This window comes from Nematostella vectensis, chromosome 9 (assembly GCF_932526225.1).
Source record: "Nematostella vectensis chromosome 9, jaNemVect1.1, whole genome shotgun sequence".
Taxonomy (NCBI): Eukaryota; Metazoa; Cnidaria; class Anthozoa; order Actiniaria; family Edwardsiidae; genus Nematostella; species Nematostella vectensis.
The window spans coordinates 12,942,155-12,962,231 of record NC_064042.1 but is presented as its reverse complement, the minus strand read 5'-3'; the positions used below and the strand labels follow the sequence as shown (position 1 = coordinate 12,962,231).

General features: G+C 41.6%; 1 protein-coding gene across 3 annotated transcripts in view; it reads left to right on the top strand.

Moving 5' to 3' along the window:
* Nucleotides 1–85: 85 nt before the first annotated feature.
* Nucleotides 86–20,077, top strand: part of LOC5506783 (probable U3 small nucleolar RNA-associated protein 13) — a 42,589-nt gene continuing 22,597 nt past the window's right edge. For 2 of the 3 annotated variants that reach the window (XM_048732888.1, XM_048732887.1), the window contains exons 1-14: nt 87–325; nt 1,574–1,673; nt 2,214–2,301; nt 2,469–2,568; nt 4,872–4,904; nt 5,463–5,535; nt 6,323–6,397; nt 10,462–10,530; nt 11,532–11,612; nt 12,095–12,197; nt 13,209–13,252; nt 13,798–13,847; nt 14,152–14,250; nt 16,298–16,388. In XM_048732888.1, the coding sequence (XP_048588845.1) occupies nt 223–325; nt 1,574–1,673; nt 2,214–2,301; nt 2,469–2,568; nt 4,872–4,904; nt 5,463–5,535; nt 6,323–6,397; nt 10,462–10,530; nt 11,532–11,612; nt 12,095–12,197; nt 13,209–13,252; nt 13,798–13,847; nt 14,152–14,250; nt 16,298–16,388 (1,109 nt within the window). In that variant the 5' untranslated portion in view covers nt 87–222. Of the gene's footprint in view, nt 326–1,573; nt 1,674–2,213; nt 2,302–2,468; nt 2,569–4,871; nt 4,905–5,462; nt 5,536–6,322; nt 6,398–10,461; nt 10,531–11,531; nt 11,613–12,094; nt 12,198–13,208; nt 13,253–13,797; nt 13,848–14,151; nt 14,251–16,297; nt 16,389–20,077 lie in introns of all 3 variants that reach the window. The other variant, XM_048732889.1, reaches the window with a different exon arrangement.

Below are 20,077 nucleotides of genomic sequence, written 5' to 3'. Positions count from 1 at the left end.
TTTTAGAGACGGTCAAAATATTTTTTTTAAATCAGAAGATCTCGCAACAAAATACAAGAACAGAGACTGGGTCGTGGTTTCCATAGCGACGTTGAAATTCAACATGGCGTAGCGCGGGAACGTAAACAAGATGGCTGCTGTTGAGTGTTCATTTTGATTTATTTATGATGCCAAAATTACTAAATAGATAGTATTGTGCATCATATCAACTAGACTGTCACCATGGCTATGGAAATGCTATCAGACATCAAAGAGACTCACAATAAGCCCGTGACAGCTGTGGCATATAACCCCATGAAACATGAAATACTCATCGGCTGTGAAGGTATGAGCTTTCGATTTCTCCAGAGATTATTCAGTTTTAAAAACAATAACTTAAAAAAAACTTGAATGAATTTTGATTAAGATGGCCAATCATCAAAGAAGTGCGGGTTCAAAGAAGTTGGGTTGGCTTCCGTCTGTACCGTTGCTACAAAAAATCTGTCTGGTGTTTTACGACATTTTGATTAAAATTGGCTTTAACTTCTTACTTAACTTACTTACTTAATTTAACTTGGTCCGTTAAATCAAAACAATTATCCATTAAAGGCTACCAATGCTTGGCTATGACATTGCTGGACTTTATTTAACACCTTTAATTTTACGAATTATAAGTACCCATAAGCCATTTGCCATTTGCACTGATAACCTTTTGTGAAATAGGTGTATAACTTAACCCAAACGGCAACTGTAAAGCCCCATGCAAACTGCGCCGCACCTGCCAGCATTGCTGGCAAATTCTTGCTCGACTGACCACATGACAAAGGAAATGTCAGAAAGTCCATTTCCCATTTTGATATTTCCTTTGTCCTATAGTCTGTCAAGCGACACCACACCACCAGTTGGTCAGTCCAGCAAGGATTCGCCAGCAATGCTGGCACAGTTTGCACGGGGCTTTATTGTTTCGGTCTTTATCGAGAATTTGATCACACAAACAACAATTTTAGATGTCTACTATCCTTGTCACAACAAGAAATTTGTTTGCTGCATCTTTTTTTTCTCTCACTGACTATCATAATGGTGCTGATTGTTGATGTGACATATATTAAAACCCTGAAAATAAAAACTGCAAGAACAGTTTAATCATAGATACATGTACACTAGGTGACTTTATACACTCACACAAGCACATTTCAAGATACCAATTTCAATGGCCGAAATTGGCTGAAAATCACTAGGTCTGTCTTTTGCTGCAGTGGTGAATTTGCCAATACTGTATGTAGATGTCTGATTCGTCCTATACTGGCATAAAAATTCGCTGACGAACAGCAGCAATTGAATTTGCTCACATGAGCATAGAAAATAGACAGGTGTGTCATAGGCTTTGTTTAAAAGAAATTTCTATATTGAATGGGCCATTCCAGCTAAAAGCATGTGTTGGCACTCAACAACTGTCATGCAGAGCGCGCTTCGTTTGGTGCAATCTTAGAAAGGTGCATGCTGCATTTTGGTAGTTGATGTAGGTTTCTCTGGTATGCACATGCAAGCTTATAGCTGGAATGGCCTATTCAGATTTACTATCTTTTATAATCAGATGGAGTAATAAAGGTCTGGGACTACTCTGCCGGGGAGCCTGGTAAATTACTACGCACTGTGCATGAACACGATGGATGGGTGACTTGCTTCCTATTTTGGTAAGTAATTTGATTATGCCCCAATGTGTGATAATTGCAAGTTTGTTTTGTTGTACAAATCAAGCATGGCTGTCTAAGCTATAATGTTCAATGTTGTGTTATTTGTGTGGAGCCATGCATCCACTGTAAGCAGACTTACTTGTAGAGGGAAATTACCCTGAATGACTGCCTTTAAAACTTCCTTATGCTTATGAAGAGAATAGATTTTGGAATAGGAAAATGTTTGTGGTCAACACCAATTTAAATTACTAAAAGAAATTATAACCCTAACATGACCTCCGTGCCTTAGATATTTTTTTTTAGGTTTTCTAGACTTGAATACACCTAATTCATTATTAGTTCAAATATACAAGTGATACCATAAGGGGTAGGATTATGTCCTAAGCGATAGCATGAGCATGGCAAATCACATAAACAAATTTTGTCTTTTTTAGGAGAACCTCCCTATTGGGGGCTATGTTTTCAATTTGAAGGGTGGGCATTTGTTAAAGCAATATAATACTTAGTGATACTGTTTTTATGTACTATATCTTTACAAAGGGCTGAAGCCAAGCTGTTGTTCTCTGCTGCTAATGATGGTACCTTTATTGCATGGGGTTCTGGTGGAGCTGTGCATGATAGGATCTCTGTGAGTACTAATTATCTTTTGTGTTCAACCTTACAGTCGAACTTTAACTTTCAATCTATTGATTACTAACACCAAATCATAAGTAGAAAAATTTTTTTCTTAAAGCTTGAAAATAAAGGTTAAGGGAGTCTTCTAAGTCGAACACTTTGTATTTTTTATCATGACAGATTGGCTCACCCATCTACTCCATGGCCTGGAACACCAGGAGGAACCAGCTTGTGGCGGCTGTTGGTACTACCGTCCAGGTCTTCACCCTAAGGGATCCAGGTAACATAGGTGACTAGTTAGTGGTGGCAGTAGATACTACTGAGGATCCCAGGTAATATAGGTGACCCGCTAGTAGTGGAAGTGGGTGGTACTGCCTAGGTCTTCCCTCTAAGGGATCCAGATAACATAGGTGACTAGTTAGTGGTGGCAGTAGATACTACTGAGGATTCCCGGTAATATAGGTGACCCGCTAGTAGTGGAAGTGGGTACTACTGTCCAGGTCTTCCCTCTAAGGGATCCAGGTAACATAGGTGACCAGTTAGTGGTGGCAGTAGATACTTCTGAGGATTCCAGGTAATATAGGTGACCCTTTAGTGGTGAAAGTGGGTACTACTGTCCAGGTCTTCACCCTAAGGGATCCAGGTAACATAGGCGACCAGTTAGTGGTGGCAGTAGATACTACTGAGGATTCCAGGTAATATAGGTGACCCGCTAGTAGTGGAAGTGGGTGGTACTGCCTAGGTCTTCCCTCTAAGGGATCCAGGTAACATAGGTGACCCGCTAGTAGTGGAAGTGGGTACTACCGTCCAGGTCTTCACCCTAAGGGATCCAGGTAACATAGGTGACCAGGTAGTGGTGGCAGTAGATACTACTGAGGATCCCAGGTAATATTGGTGACCAGCTAGTGGTGGAAGTGGGTGGTACTGTCCAGGTCTTCACCCTAAGGGATCCAGATAATGTAGGTGACCAGGTAGTGGTGGCAATAGATACTACTGAGGATTCCAGGTAATATAGGTGACCCGCTAGTAGTGGAAGTGGGTGGTACTGCCTAGGTCTTCCCTCTAAGGGATCCAGGTAACATAGGTGACCCGCTAGTAGTGGAAGTGGGTACTACTGAGGATTCCCGGTAATATAGGTGACCCGCTAGTAGTGGAAGTGGGTACTACTGTCCAGGTCTTCCCTCTAAGGGATCCAGGTAACATAGGTGACCAGTTAGTGGTGGCAGTAGATACTTCTGAGGATTCCAGGTAATATAGGTGACCCTTTAGTGGTGAAAGTGGGTACTACTGTCCAGGTCTTCACCCTAAGGGATCCAGGTAACATAGGCGACCAGTTAGTGGTGGCAGTAGATACTACTGAGGATTCCAGGTAATATAGGTGACCCGCTAGTAGTGGAAGTGGGTGGTACTGCCTAGGTCTTCCCTCTAAGGGATCCAGGTAACATAGGTGACCCGCTAGTAGTGGAAGTGGGTACTACCGTCCAGGTCTTCACCCTAAGGGATCCAGGTAACATAGGTGACCAGGTAGTGGTGGCAGTAGATACTACTGAGGATCCCAGGTAATATTGGTGACCAGCTAGTGGTGGAAGTGGGTACTACCGTCCAGGTCTTCACCCTAAGGGATCCAGGTAACATAGGTGACCAGGTAGTGGTGGCAGTAGATACTACTGAGGATTCAAGGTAATATTGGTGACCAGCTAGTGGTTGAAGTGGGTACTACCGTCCAGGTCTTCCCTCTAAGGGATCCAGATAATGTAGGTGACCAGTTAGTGGTGGCAATAGATACTACTGAGGATTCAAGGTAATATTGGTGACCCACTAGTAGTGGAAGTGGGTACTACCGTCCAGGTCTTCCCTCTAAGGGATCCAGATAATGTAGGTGACCAGGTAGTGGTGGCAGTAGATACTACTGAGGATTCCAGGTAATATTGGTGACCAGCTAGTGGTTGAAGTGGGTGGTACTGTCCAGGTCTTCCCTCTAAGGGATCCAGATAATGTAGGTGACCAGGTAGTGGTGGCAGTAGACTGGGGGTTCCAGGTCAACCAGGATGCAGGTACTGTGGGCACTGTCTTTCTGGCTTTCACTTTAGCTACAGATTTAGGCGATCTAAACTCATCACTATAACCAGTAAATTTGGCATGGGATGACTAAAAACAACTGACCCTTAATTATTCAAAAGTAGACCTCAGTTCTAGTGGGTATAGGGAGTTTGATGTGTATCTCTTGTCCACATGGTATTGTAGTGTTTTCTTAACGACGATGGAAGTAGATTCCTGCACACTGACACAAGCCAACACGAGACAGCCATATTGGATATCAACAACATCTCTATTACCTCAAAACGAGGCAGGTACCACAGGGTACCCAAAATGGCTAACACTACATCCCCCTTTCTGGGCTTACAAATAACACTTTTACATAACTTGGAATAGGTCCTTATCTAAGACATAGTGTAACATACATGAACTCATGTAGAATGTCAATAAAGTGTCCATGAACAAAAACACTGGCTAAGTAGCCTATTATAACCTATTATACTGCTGGCTTCAATGATTGCATAACATGCCATGTTCTCTTCACAGGCCGTGAATCAGGCCATGTTATTGATCCTAAAGGTGAGGTTACAGTTTTAATTTACTGTTCCATCAGCTTTTCTTTTCTTCCCCTCCTCATGTACTGTGGCCCTTCCAGCAAAATACATTGATTTGAAGTCCTGTACTGTACTTGGCAACACATTCATAGTGTGCATAGCTGGTGATTTCAGCCACATACCCAGTGTTGGCTGAGGGGAGTACATAGTCATAGATCTATCAATAAGAGAAGGCCCCCTTTTTGGCAGCCAAGGGGGGGATTGGCATACACCCTGCACATCGCTGTAGACACATCTGATTTTTAGGGTAACTTTACCTCAGGCACCACTGAACCGTTTACCAAGGTTAACATGGCCATGTTATTTTTCAACAAGCTATTAAAAGAAACCAGAGCACAGAACGAGAAAAACTAGGCTAGTTGATCTTGGATTACAATTCCTATACCTTGGTCACAGTTTCAAGTCTTTTATACTGAATTCTGAATTCTGAAGTTATGGCCTTACTCTACTGGGAATAATCAGAAGGACCTAACTCATCTGTATAAGCCCCTTTGACTAATGACCCATCTTTGATCTGTTTCAGGAGATGTTTCAAGGGAACATACAGATCTTGTAAAGTGTGTTGTGTGCCATGAGTCTAGGGTCTATAGCGCTGGGTAAGTTTGCTAATGTAGAACATCTAAAATGCAAATGTGAATTCCTAGGAAAGTTGGCCAGCACAGAACCACCATTACTAGTGAGACACTGGCCCAAGAAAGATGGCGCTGTTAGCACACAATGCACTGTGGAGGCACTGTGAAGTAGTTCACCAGCATTTCCTTTATATTGTGGTCAATCTATTTGCATGGGGCTTGAACAATAAAATGCAAAGCGAGTTCCCTTTCTATTCAGCTTTGCAGTCCTTAAATTTTACATGGCTTGAAGCCTGCCAAATCATCCCTGGTGTCGGGTCCCTAATGGTTGTTGATTTTTAACGTCGATCGAAAGGCCTCTTGGCTGGTTCTCTGCATCCCCTATGGTGTCACACCCAACCACATGAATCCCAGGGACTAAAGCTCATTGTTTAAGATAATTTTACGAAACGTGAGACCATCACCTGGTAATGGTGTTAATAGGAACTTTCGCTAAGAGATCATGTGACGTTTTGGGTGGCAAACGCGTGTGCTCAGGCTTTTATTGAGGAAATAACAGCAACACAAAGCAATTTATTTAGTGGACCATCCACTAGGAATAATGTTGATAGGGACTTGTGCTCAGAGATCACATGACGTCGTCGCTGTTTGGCGTGACGGGCGCAGTCATTTTTGTGTTTATTTTGGCTTGAATTTGCCACCCAAAAGATCACGTGATCTCTTAGCGCAAGTTCCCTATTTAAGTGATTCACATTTAAGGATATGAAGGGGGCTTTAGCTTGCATTAATGACTCATCATTTCTTTTTGCAGTAATGACCAGCGACTGATTGTCTATGACTCTGCCTTTTCATATCATGGAAAGAACACCTTGGCCGTTGTCTCAAGGTAAACGTGTGCTGAATCACTTGTATGTTACTATGGTAACCTCGTCTAAACGGTTTGCAGCTTTTGAAGCTGGCAGGCTTGACTTGCGCTTTCATTCAGGCACACAGTCGTGCACGCATCATGCGCACACGCAGGTTCATGCAAAAGCCCACGCACGTAGCACGCACGCAGGTACACGCAAAAGAACACGCACGCAGTACGCGCGCACGTACACACAAATACAGGTATACAGGGGGGGAGGGTTTGTAGCGTTATGGCTGGGAAATGGATTAGTCCTCACTACTTATTGTAATGTTGTCTACCTGAAAAGATTTAGTTCTCATCATAGGATTATCTCCAAATTCCTTGTTGGGTAAGTCGAAGGATCAAAGTTATTGTTTAGATTAGGGTGAATTTTTCACGACTTTTATGCTCTCGCCTTCCACCAAAAACCAAGGGAAAACATTTGCCCCGGTAGAATGATTGACTAGGCGTAAAACTAATAATTATGCAATAATAAAAGCAACAAATGTTATAAGTTTACTTTTCCATTTATTCAGTGCATTCGATCATTAACATACACTAATTGTCGAAACAACATTTAACTAACATAATACTAAATTTAACATTATAAGCACTGAAATAAAACATGTTCGTTTCTGTGTGAACGCGGCCTTACTTCTTTGGCAACACGTTATCGGCAAACTGCGTGAGAACATTCCCAGCAGGTTTATAGCGCCCAACCACGTAGACGCTCCCATCAGGCCCTTCGGCACTCGCCATGGCGACCTCCTTTGTGCCCTTCCACACGACCTGTGTGAAGTGCCCAGTCCCACTCTGCCAGCCAGGCTTGCCAAACTTGTACTTGCTGACTTCCGAGTACCACTCGTCTACAACATCCCCCGCGTTGATCTCCCCCGGGGAAGACATGAACAGGTTCTCGCCCTGGTCTGGCCGGGAGTCTGGGCTCGAGTGCTCCAGCCTCCCATTCTTGGCGATGTGGTTGGCCCAGGCCTGCGCATCTTTTGCGAGCTGATCGGACCACGTGACTTTTGGAGCCTGGTGCTGAGCGCGGAGCTCGTTGTGCACTTCGATGCAGTCCTTTTGGAAAGACATGTTGCGTAGGGGCGGTGCCTAGAAATGCATAAGATGACAATTTGATAAATAAGACAATATGATAAATAAGCTTTAGCATTTGAATTCTGAGGGAAAGGGCAAGCTATGTGCAAATACATGGCTGTGTAACATGGGAAATTTGTGTAATCGGCTACGTTGCTGCATGGGCACCAATTTGAATGATGTCAACGAAGTGAAACTTTTCCAGCAATGCTAATTGAAAATATGTGGGAGCACAGCCACGCCCCTGGTCATTTCCTTATAATATTTCCCCTGCTACGGCCCTGAACAAGGCTTTAGCTGCACATTAGAAAACTGCAGAATTACAGGGTGTGTGCTTTGAATAGGTTAACTGCATACTCACGCAATGAATAGTACATAAAGCTGAGAAACCTTTTTAACAGTAGGCTGTTTAACATTAGGGTCACAACGTAAATGGAAAAAAACAGAGCAAAAAAATGCATGTGCAAATATTAAAGCAAAATATTGTGCATGAGATGATCAAAGTATTTTTTTAAATAGCAAGATGAATAACTGGGCGTCATAACGTGAAAGAAAAAAAAAACTGCAAAGTACAAATGCAAAATACTAAGATAAAACGTGATGCAGTGTTTAGAAAGTGAAAAAATCAGGATCTTTAAAACAGTGAAACTTTCTCAGTAAATGTAAAAGTAGAAATGTGTAAATTTCAGAACCAGAGATACCTTGTTTGCTGTGATGCTCTCGAAGGGGTATAAGGAATAGCGTGCACTCCCTCCTATATATAGCACTCTGCTACAACTTTCAACAAATGAATTAAAACCGTAATTTCTTCAATTTTGAATGTTATCTTCTAAATTGATTACTATCTTTTTTCCATCCGAAACATACCGCAAAAGATGGTGGATTTGCGGTGTCGTATGTCATGTTGTACAAAACGCGAGATTCCTTGCATGGCGCCTTTGGTTGGGCAGTTTGTTTGCTCACCTTGAATAGCGTCTGTGCTTTTTTTCTTATTAACACGGCTGTGGTTTAGGGATATTTTTAGTTCACCAAGCGATTGAACTTTGATCGGAGGCTATTTTAGTACATCCCCCCCCTTTGAAATTAACCTGTGAGAATTTTGAAAAAATGTGAAAAATACATCATAGTATTAATACTGCGCGTGGTTGATTCAACTCACACATTCTTTGATATTATAAGCCATTCGCTTTTGACTATTCTACTTTGTGCATTTTAGAAATTCCTAGTTGTTACAATGATGTACTAAACTTCTTTTTTTCAACATCACTATACCAATATTTGGTATCGGTGGATATATTAGTTCACCAAGCGATTGAACTTTGATCGAATCTATTAGAACCTTTCCTCCCTTTAAAATTAAACTGTGAGAGTTTTGAAAATTTGTAAGAAAAAGGATATCGTAGTATTTATGCGTTTGCGACCAACATTAAAATTCTCTGAGATTATGGGCCATTGCTTTTTACTGTTCTACTTTGTGCATTTTGAAAACTCATGGCGCCCGCTGTTACAATGATGCACTATTAACTCATCTCCTATAGGAATGACCATTCAAACCTCTGCCATCCCTGAATTTTACGTGATTTGGCTGAAATTATTTATTTATTTTTTTATTTTTGATTATGTTCCCTTACTTATTTCCTTAATTTTGAATACTTTTTTCTTGAATAACAAACATCAGAAAAAAATTATTTTGTTTCTTGTACTTTTCTAGCATTTTTTTTACTATTTGTGCGCACAAAAAGTTTATCCATTTAATATTTTCGATAGCTTAATCAGTAACAATCTACGCCACGTATTACACTTATTAACAGATCGTTGTTATATGGCCACATCAGGTGGTTCTTTTTAAATCAATATGAAGTCAACTAAGAAAAGAAACCGCAGATAACCGCAAGTCGAACGATTGCCCTTAAAGTTTATTTAAGACTGCTGATCGCATAAAGAATAAATTTACCGTTGCTATCGATTGTCAATAAAATAATATTCACATTCGAGATGTTTTAGTCGTATCAAGAGAGTTTGATGTAAATCATACACTCTTGGTAGTATACTATAAGATGATCTGCCGATTGGGTAAACAACAATGCTGAGATCAAATTTCACCAAAAGAACGGTCTCCATTTTATTGTTTTAACCATTCATCATGTATCTATACCACAAATTTGATTCAGTGTTATTCAAGACTGGGGAAGCAATTCACTAAACATGTGATATGCTCTCACGTCCTTCGTTAAACGTCTTAGCGTTGTTGTAGTACGTATCCCCTGCTCCATTGGAAATATTGGCGACCTACTGACAGTCTCACCTAACACGGTAAACATGTCGCACAGGCGGGAAGGGAGGGGTGGGTGGGGGTTCTTCCCATATCCACCTGATAGGGATGCTTGTCGTATTTTTTAGGCGTCAAAATCGGGCCTCGGGGATTTTAAGTGTATCTATTAGAGAAAATAAGCCTTTTATATTGGAAATGGTCTTTTATAGGGGTTCGCAGAAAGCCATTCTTCATTATTTAATACTTCCGACTTCTAGACAAAACACTCAGAGGAAATTTGTCATTCGAGACTTTGTTGTAAATCTGCTTTTTGGTATTTTTAGGGTGGGTGGGTGGGGGGGGTTAATTCTCAGAGTAGCAATGTTTGTTTTGCAGGTATTTTTAGGGGATTTTTTTTTTTTAATTTCCCAACAAGGATCCCTTTCACCCCGCCTGTCGCACTGCCTTTCTAAGCTGGTTTAACCGCGCAGTATTGGAACTAGTCTTGCGTGAGCAGTTTTCAGCACTGCCAGACTCCTCTTCCTCCCCATTGCCCTAGGAAGGCAGACCCTGCGGTATGACAAGGATAGATTCTGGCGCGCGAGGATTGGCCAAGTAATGCTAAGGGTTTTTTTTTCTTTCAGTATTTATTCATGCGTATAACGAGGATTTAGATGAAAATATGACAATACCAATGCCTTTGGCTCGTTTCCAGGGTGAACAAGGCTCACGATGCTGGGATCATCTGCATGTGCCTTGCACGTGACTCGGATAACAACACATGGTAAGGGGTGGACCATTTGATTTTAAAGGGGATGGGGTTTTAAAAGAAACTCGCTAAGAAAAAATCATGCAAATTAATGTCAACACCCCATTGTTATGTTGAACTAACAGCTGTGTTTTTAGAACATGCATTTTACATTGAAGTGTAAATTTGGCTGTCAATCCGAGGCATCGATTTCACTGCAATTTGCGAAAAATGTAAAGCCAGGCATGCTAGACAATCAGCGACAAAACCTGTTGAAAATGACATCTAAAAAGGAGTCTTACTAATATAATTTACAATATGGGAACTTTTTATTACTCACATCCCCCTCCCCTATTCAAAGTTGCTGTCTAGGGTTGTCAGTAAAAGAATCCAACTTTTATTTGGAAGGAGGGGGTTGGTACGTAATTTTAATTTCCATCTGAAACTGCGTTTGAGGCGTTTCCACTTTAAAAAGTTTTCAACAGTTTTGTCGCTAATTGTAACTAGATTAGCACTGTAGGTATTTCTAGACAGCCGGTACTCGTTTTGTAACATTTATCATTGTTATTGTAATCTCATCTTGTGATACAAATGAATTATATTGTATTGTATATTGTCTGAAAAAGAGGCCACAGTATATATATGTTTCTTTGCACAATGTATAGCGCCGTGAAAATACGTTGACTTTTAGTATTAACTTTGTACGTTAATTAAACATGGGAAAGAATTTCAATTGGGGCTTACGCCCTGTTTTCTTCTCCCGTCACATTGTTTCTTATTTTCTTTATTTTGTTTATTTCCTATTGTAAACCGTAGTATTTTTTTGTGTGTGTGTGACAAAGCCAATAAACAAACAAATTATCTGTAAGCCAACTACGGGTGCTTGCGCGACAAAGACCACGACGGCTGCGAAGGAGACTAAAGAATAATTTGTAATTGCAAAAAAAAGGAGTTTGATAAAAAAATATCAAAATAAATATTTTCTTTAGCAAATGAGTATTTACTAAATTTTACGTGCTTTTTTGCTTCTTTGTTAGGATATTTACCGGCGGTTTCGATAAAGTGGTCAAAGTCTGGTCTCAAGATGGACAGTGTATGCACAAGTTTGATGGATTCAGGTATGTTTTTCCTCCACCTTTTCTCTCTTTTTGGTTGATTATTGATAGATTTTCCGTGGTCGCAAAAGTTTGATTCTCACTTGAACGCAAACGCGAGCGCAACGCAAAAGCATCGGCCAAAACAAGCGCAAGCGCAATAAAAGAACATTAAGCAGTTTTTCTCTTTTGCATTTGCTCTTACGCTTTTATTCCATTGAGAACCGACACTTACTGGCGTTGCTGTTGTGTCATCGATGGAGGTCTCTTAATCGACCCACCCAATGTGTGAATTAGGGAGATTGACTGTAGAGAAGTAAAACAAAACACTACCGCCTTTCTTCTCACGAGTGAATTGGATACTTGAAATTCAGCGGGGGAGGGTGGGGGGGGGGGGCGGTTGCTGATATCGAGTTTGTATGTTTAAGAGGAGGCAAGGGTTTGTTCCTATAAAATATGAAGCATAAGTAAATAGAAAACTAAATGGACAGATTTTGTGTTCTCAGTTCTGCTGTGACAGGGGTCTGTTACGTCAAGCCAATAAAGACGATTTGGATCGCAGGGGGGTCCATTGGGGCATCCATGTATGACCCGAAGTCAGGCGATAATGTGAGTAATGCTCGACCACTAGTATGAGAGCTGAGTAGCAGATCACGTTTGGGTTAGGTGGGGGGGAGGGGGCGAACAGAAATATTAAAATATGGAACCCTCCCTTACTGGTCGTCTCCTTATATTCTTGTTAAAAAGTTTTTTTTTTTTTTGGGGGGGGGGGACGTGCCCCCAGTACCCCCACCCCATACAGCCCTGTGTACTTGTACGGTGTACGATCTCACAAAAATAATTGCAAGTGGAACACACCACTTTAATTTTTTGCGACATTAATAGTGCGCCCTACAAAAGTGGTATCAGACGCTGCGACATTAATAGTGCGCCCTACAAAAGTGGTATCAGACGCTGCGACATTAATAGTGCGTCCTACAAAAGTGGTATCAGACGCTGCGACATTAATAGTGCGCCCTACAAAAGTGGTATCAGACGCTGCGACATTAATAGTGCGCCCTACAAAAGTGGTATCAGACGCTGCGACATTAATAGTGCGTCCTACAAAAGTGGTATCAGACGCTGCGACATTAATAGTGCGCCCTACAAAAGTGGTATCAGACGCTGCGACATTAATAGTGCGTCCTACAAAAGTGGTATCAGACGCTGCGACATTAATAGTGCGTCCTACAAAAGTGGTATCAGACGCTGCGACATTAATAGTGCGTCCTACAAAAGTGGTATCAGACGCTGCGACATTAATAGTGCGCCCTACAAAAGTGGTATCAGACGCTGCGACATTAATAGTGCGTCCTACAAAAGTGGTATCAGACGCTGCGACATTAATAGTGCGTCCTACAAAAGTGGTATCAGACCCTGCGACATTAATAGTGCGCCCTACAAAAGTGGTATCAGACGCTGCGACATTAATAGTGCGTCCTACAAAAGTGGTATCAGACGCTGCGACTTGCAGTTATTCTTTACGATGCAAGTTGTGAAAGAGCCTTTAGATACAGTTTAAAATTTAAATTCATGAAACAAAGACGCTAATCACTAGTCGTGTTATTTGTATCAATTCAGGTGTCCGATTTCATTGGGACTTTTCAGAACGAGGAGAGCGGGGCGTGAGTAGACTCCTTTTATGTAGACAATGTTCATTTTCAGACCTTTCTGTAAACAACAGCATTCAAAAATATAAATTATGATATGTTAACAATGCCCATTTTCAGACCTTTCTGTAAACAACAGCATTAAAAATAATACCAATTTTATTTTGTAAACAATGCCTATTTTCAGACCTTTCTGTAAACAACAGCATTAAAAATAATATCAATTATAACAACGTAACATGGCACGAATGATTCAACTTCCGTTGTGGAAAAGTCGTGATTTTGCCGTTTTATTAAAATAAATGTTACAGAAAAAAGTAATTCCTTTTTTTCCCTTTTTTATCCCGACAAGGGCTGATGCTCGAAACGTTAGCGAAACTACATTGTTTTTACAGAGGAGTAGAACTTTACCATTTTATCCCTGTGTTAATTTATTTCCCTGATTCCACCATACCCACGCAAGCCACTTAATTCATCTGCAGCTTGCCGTATTTCTAGTCATACCATATACAGTTATTGTTGGCCTTAAATTCTGTAACGCAGCTCTTTGTTTTGGACAGGTATCCCTTGGTCGCCCTTCACTACATTCCCGATCTCGGCCATGTCATAGGTACTGTACTTTAAGGATCATTCGCACGCTTGTTTATCTATCACTTGTTTGATAAAGTATGGAAAAGTACGAAAGAAAACAACGTAAAATATTCCTGATAACTGCGACGAAGCGTAAAGAGAAATGAAGCGATTCCCCGTAAAAGGGATTGTATGCAAAGGATATAATTTCTTTTAAAAAGCCCCAAAAATTTATTAAAACCTTCATGGAAAACCAAGACCGCGCCTTAAGGTGGTGCGACACTAAAAGCAGCTGCTATCAGACAATGGAAAACCCTGATTATCCAGATGTTATCGTTTTTCAGGCACTAACACACGTCGACATATTCGTGTGTGGAGGTACAACTCCTCAGGCTGCCTCACGAACCTCAAGAACAAGTGCGCCGTAGAAACGCTAACTTACAGTAAGTAAATCCACCGCAGGGCCGTAGAAACGCTAACTTACAGTAAGTACATCCACCGCAGGGCCGTAGAAACGCTAACTTACAGTAAGTACATCCACCGCAGGGCCGTAGAAACGCTAACTTACAGTAAGTACATCCACCGCAGGGCCGTAGAAACGCTAACTTACAGTAAGTACATCCACCGCAGGGCCGTAAAAAAACGCTAACTTACAGTAAGTACATCCACCGCAGGGCCGTAGAAACGCTAACTTACAGTAAGTACATCCACCGCAGGGCCGTAGAAACGCTAACTTACAGTAAGTACATCCACCGCATGGCCGTAGAAACGCTAACTTACAGTAAGTACATCCACCGCAGGGCCGTAGAAACGCTAACTTACAGTAAGTACATCCACCGCAGGGCCGTAGAAACGCTAACTTACAGTAAGTACATCCACCGTAGGGCCGTAAAAACGCTAACTTACAGTAAGTACATCCACCGCAGGGCCGTAAAAAACGCTAACTTACAGTAAGTACATCCACCGCAGGGCCGTAAAAAACGCTAACTTACAGTAAGTACATCCATCGCAGGGCCGTAGAAACGCTAACTTACAGTAAGTACATCCACCGCAGCGCCGTAGAAACGCTAACTTACAGTAAGTACATCCACCGCAGCGCCGTAGAAACGCTAACTTACAGTAAGTACATCCACCGCAGGGCCGTAGAAACGCTAACTTACAGTAAGTACATCCACCGCAGGGCCGTAGAAACGCTAACTTACAGTAAGTAGATCCACCGCAGGGCCGTAGAAACGCTAACTTACAGTAAGTACATCCACCGCAGGGCCGTAGAAACGCTAACTTACAGTAAGTACATCCACCGCAGGGCCGTAAAAAAACACTAACTTACAGTAAGTACATCCACCGCAGGGCCGTAGAAACGCTAACTTACAGTAAGTACATCCACCGCAGGGCCGTAGAAACGCTAACTTACAGTAAGTACATCCACCGCAGGGCCGTAGAAACGCTAACTTACAGTAAGTACATCAACCGCAGGGCCGTAGAAACGCTAACTTACAGTAAGTACATCCACCGCAGGGCCGTAGAAACGCTAACTTACAGTAAGTACATCCACCGCAGGGCCGTAGAAACGCTAACTTACAGTAAGTACATCCACCGCAGGGCCGTAGAAACGCTAACTTACAGTAAGTACATCCACCGCAGGGCCGTAGAAACGCTAACTTACGGTAAGTACATCCACCGCAGGGCCGTAGCAGGGGGTGGGGCACTGGGGGCACGTGCCCCCAAATATTTAAATATATATATATATATAAGGAAATAACCAGTAGGAGCTTGGCTGTGCCCCCAATTGTTTTCTTAATGTTTCTGTATTGTTTGTGCCCCCCCCCCCCCAAATAATTCGAGTTCTGCTAAACACGATTCGATTTTGCTTCCATTGATCTTCTCCATCGTGAGACAAACGTTGTTTGTTTCTTTACACTAAAGACCGCCAACATGGGAGCTTCATGTCCTATCTCCAGACATGTCGAAAAATTAGATATCTTGCACCGTTAGCGAGTTTTTCAAAATACAGTTGAGGGTTTTTGGATTTTTTTCTGTGTTTTCAATAATGGCGCCTGCAAGAATTCTCGTTCAAAAGCTTGTGCAGGTTAATGACGTTATACCGCTCGACCAATCATAAACGTTTGCTCGACAGACATATAACGTTTATATAATAGTAAAGATAAATCATTATCGTCTGTTCCATTTATTATCCCTCTTTACAAAAATACTAAATATTTTAGAAATTGGCCGAGTATTTTGCGAGAAAATATATTTTTAGGTTGTAAGCGCGCAACCTAAAACACGTGCTGTTCGAATGCGCATGCCCAGAAAAATCTACAAATTTGTGATATGACTCATAACCTCTACAATTTTCGAAAAGTGGTTAAAATCTGAAGAGCTCGTGTAAATTTTGATCGATAGGCCATGGAATGGCCCTACGATCATAATTTGTTAATGTATCCTGTATTCCATTTTCATTTCTCGTTTGTTCTGTCACGTGACTAGCTCGCAAGGTGCCTCTGCTAATATTCAGTGGCGGAAGTGATGGCCAGGTTACCAAGTGGGAACGGTTTCAATCGAACAACTTTATGTACAGGTAAGCCTCGCTGTGAAGTGTTTGGTTGGCCTGTGTGCCCCAAGCATCCCTAAGGCATTCATGAAGCAGAATAAACCCATTCGATCAGTGACACGTGACGCGTGACATCGTAGACTATGAAACCTTATGCGAAGTAACTTGAGTATCAGGCCCTCCTGTGTTTCTATCGCGCCGGCGAGAAACAAGACAAGGGCCTGATACAAGTACTCAATCCGCAGGGAGATGCGGATTGATTTTTTGCACTATAATAGTTCTCAGTGTCAACCTGTCGCGGTCGGAGGTTCCGTCATAGAGGCAGTTAGCTGTTTCAAGCTACTCGGCGTATACATCTCTGCAGACCTCGAGGTTGGGTGTCACACTGCGACTATGTAATCGGAAAGTCAAACCGCCGCCTTTACGCTCTTAGGAAACTGATGCTGTTTGGGGTTTTAGACGGTGATTTAGTGGCCGTCTACTGTAGCCTTATAAGGTCTATTCTCGAATATGCATCCGTAGTGTTCTCTAACTTACCTAAATACCTGAGTGAAACGTTAGAGAAAGTACAGAAAAGATCTCTGAGGATAATATTTCCTAACCTGAGCTACACGGACGCTCTTACAAGAGCAGACTTATTAACATTAGAACATCGCCGCCATAAGGCTTGTATTTAAACTAATTTCAGGCATTAAGCAGGATAGTGTGCTCTACCCTCTAATATCCAAAAGGGTAGTGCCTATCAATACGCCATATGCTCTAAGATCAGGGAGTTGTAGTCGCCACGTTGAAGCGGGTCACACTGACCGCTTTTCTAAATTTGCTTCCGTTAAATACGCTAAATATGTGTTGTGAATTATATCGTAGTAATCGCTGTAGTAATTCAGTCTATTCATGTACTGCAATCGGTTGAATTAAACAAACATTATTATTACTGTTTAAATCGCATGTTCTCATGCCGGATTCCGGCATGGCTCCTGATTGGTAAAAAAAACAAAACAAAGGTGATTAGTTCAGCTATATATAGTACCCTAACCCGTTGACTGCTCGTTCTGAGTATTAATGGCGGACACTGCTTTTGACCTTGCGTTAGCAGAATCAGAGAAATCGTTTTCTATAACATTAAAAAATATATATTTTTCCTCTCCTCATTTTCTTTGGAAAAATTAAAATTCCGCCTGGCACTCAGGTTAGATGTTCAAATGTCTTGCCAAGGCCGATCATTGCGTGTGTTTATTTCTCATTGGTATCCTTTTTTCGAAGCGAAGATGTACTAGTTATACCAAAGGCGCTTGAAATATTGATGTCATAGAAGCTGCTTAATACTACGGACATTGCACGTGAAAAGATCATCAGCCTGAGATCGAGCCGCACTCGAATGTGTTCTTTTCACAAACGCGTATTACTCCTTTCCTCTTCTTCTCTGCCTCCGCTTCACTCTCGTCACCGCTTATTTTATTGCTTTTATACAACATTATCAAACGCAGAAAACACTTGGATTGTTATATTATCCTGCATCGAGATAAGTCCAAGCTTACGTAGTGCTAACAATGTGTAAAGTGGCGCAGTGCAAAGTACAAAAAGTAGCAAACAGCCGAACGGAATTCCTCCTCTTTTGCTGAGCTTCAGGAAGGTTGATGTTGGCGTTAGAGCGGATAAGCCGTCGTACAGTGACGAGGTTGATGATTAGGACTGAGACGACAAGACAAACGTACACTCCATTCGTAGCCACAAAGTATGATGAGGTAGTTTCTGTGAAGAAACAGTCGCAAGTCCCGGCCTTGACGCCACAAACGATAAGCGAAGGGATGTTTTGTAATCCAGGCACAAGCCAAGATGCTAAGATAAGTAAAACGGTCAAGCGTCCACTTAGGCCTAGCCGTTGTACCGTAGATGATACCGCTTTGAATCGTTCAATCGAGATTATCAGGAGAGTGACCAAAGAGACCCAATCTGTCAAGTACAACCAGGTTTTCATTTTGCAAGAAATATTACCAAAAACACCACCAGCCCAGAGTCCGTTCTCTGTTAAGATAATGGGTATATTTAGTACAAGAGAAAGGAAATCAGCACCTGACATATTCACCACGAACAAGTTCATTGTTTTCTTGGGCACTCTTTTTGCAAGTTCAAGAAGGATCACAGTACAGTTAGAAACAATACCAAAAACGAGTATCACAGCGAGAGGCACGATGGTAGCGAGGGCATAACGTTGATAACGTTCACTTGAGCTTGTTCCATTAAAGATGTTGGACGCGGTGAAGTTGACGGCATCAAAGTCTTCCATGGTGCTTGCCAACTTCTTTTCTTTGCTTATCCAACCGGTGTCGTCTGCCTTCCCTTAATAGTGAACTAGTCAATTCAAAAACAGCCCTGATTATGCATTGTACAGAGCGGTATGTTTTAATGTAGACTGAAATTTTAGAACATCCTTAAGACCATTTTCAGCCTTAAAATGCTCCAAAAATTTGGACGGCCGAGCCTTAGCTGAAAATAAGACATTCTTATAAAAAAAAGTGCATCCCAGGGGACGGTAGCATGTGGATTTACAGTAAAAATGCACGAGACCCACCTTAAGTCAACAAACTGCGACCTCTACCTTAGTATACATCTATTTCAAAATACGTTGTTAGTGTAAATGGGAAATGGCAAATGATAAATGAAAGTTCTGCTATCAAATAATACCATGGGGCTCGTCATATTTCTATTGGATGTCGGATGTCTATGTAGGTGACTACATAGATGCGATTAGTATACTTATTATACGTATCAACAGCAACAGCATTGTGTTGAATCAGTCCTAAAAAGTGTCATAACAGCTAATCAAATTACTCAAGTGAGCAGAAGAAGAATCCTTTTTGAGCTCCTGGTCGACATCCATTGTATTGGAGTGTATTGGGATTCCTGAGAATTCCCAATCAATGGGAATCGGCGCTCACAGATCATACTTCAATCTCGTCCATTTGGAAGAAAAAAGAGTATTATTCCTGCTCCACTTAGAGTTTCTTAAGAACTCAATTGGGCAGATAAGTGAAAGACTCAAACAGCGAGGCCCATTAGGATTTCCATACCTCCCAGCATAAGAGCATAGATCTTGTATATATCTCAGCCATATGGCGATGAGAAAAAAGGCTATTAGTACCCACTGAATTTTATTAAATTATCAATAGAAATAATATTTTAGGTTATTATTATGAACACAATTTGATTCTGCTTTTCTGAACGCATCATTACATAACAAAAACAATATTTTGCTACTATCTGAGCCTCGACATGTTAGAATTTGGTGTAATCTCAGGTTCTAGAATAAAGGTCGCGATACACTATCATTGCTTTAAGGCCTTGCTAAACTAGGCGACATGCCGAACGGACATGTAGCGTACGACATGTCGCCTGCATGTCTGCTAGTTTAGCCACCCAGAGAGACATTGAAGCGCGCGCAAAATCTTGTAGCCGCGACAAAGAAATGTTTCTCGCATAGTTAAGAAACATTTTCATGTCGCGCTCTACAAAATTTGTTTTGCGCACTACATTGTGTTTCGTAGTGGCTTCACTAGCTACATTTCGCGCTCGGCATGTCGTCTAGTTTAACAAGACTTATAGTTCCTGCAAAGCAAAACGCCACCAAAAAACTGCCAGTACATACACGTTAATGCTCTGGCAAGCCGTATGACTGTCCCGTCTCGAAAAACCTAGCTAACCAACCTGTTATGGTT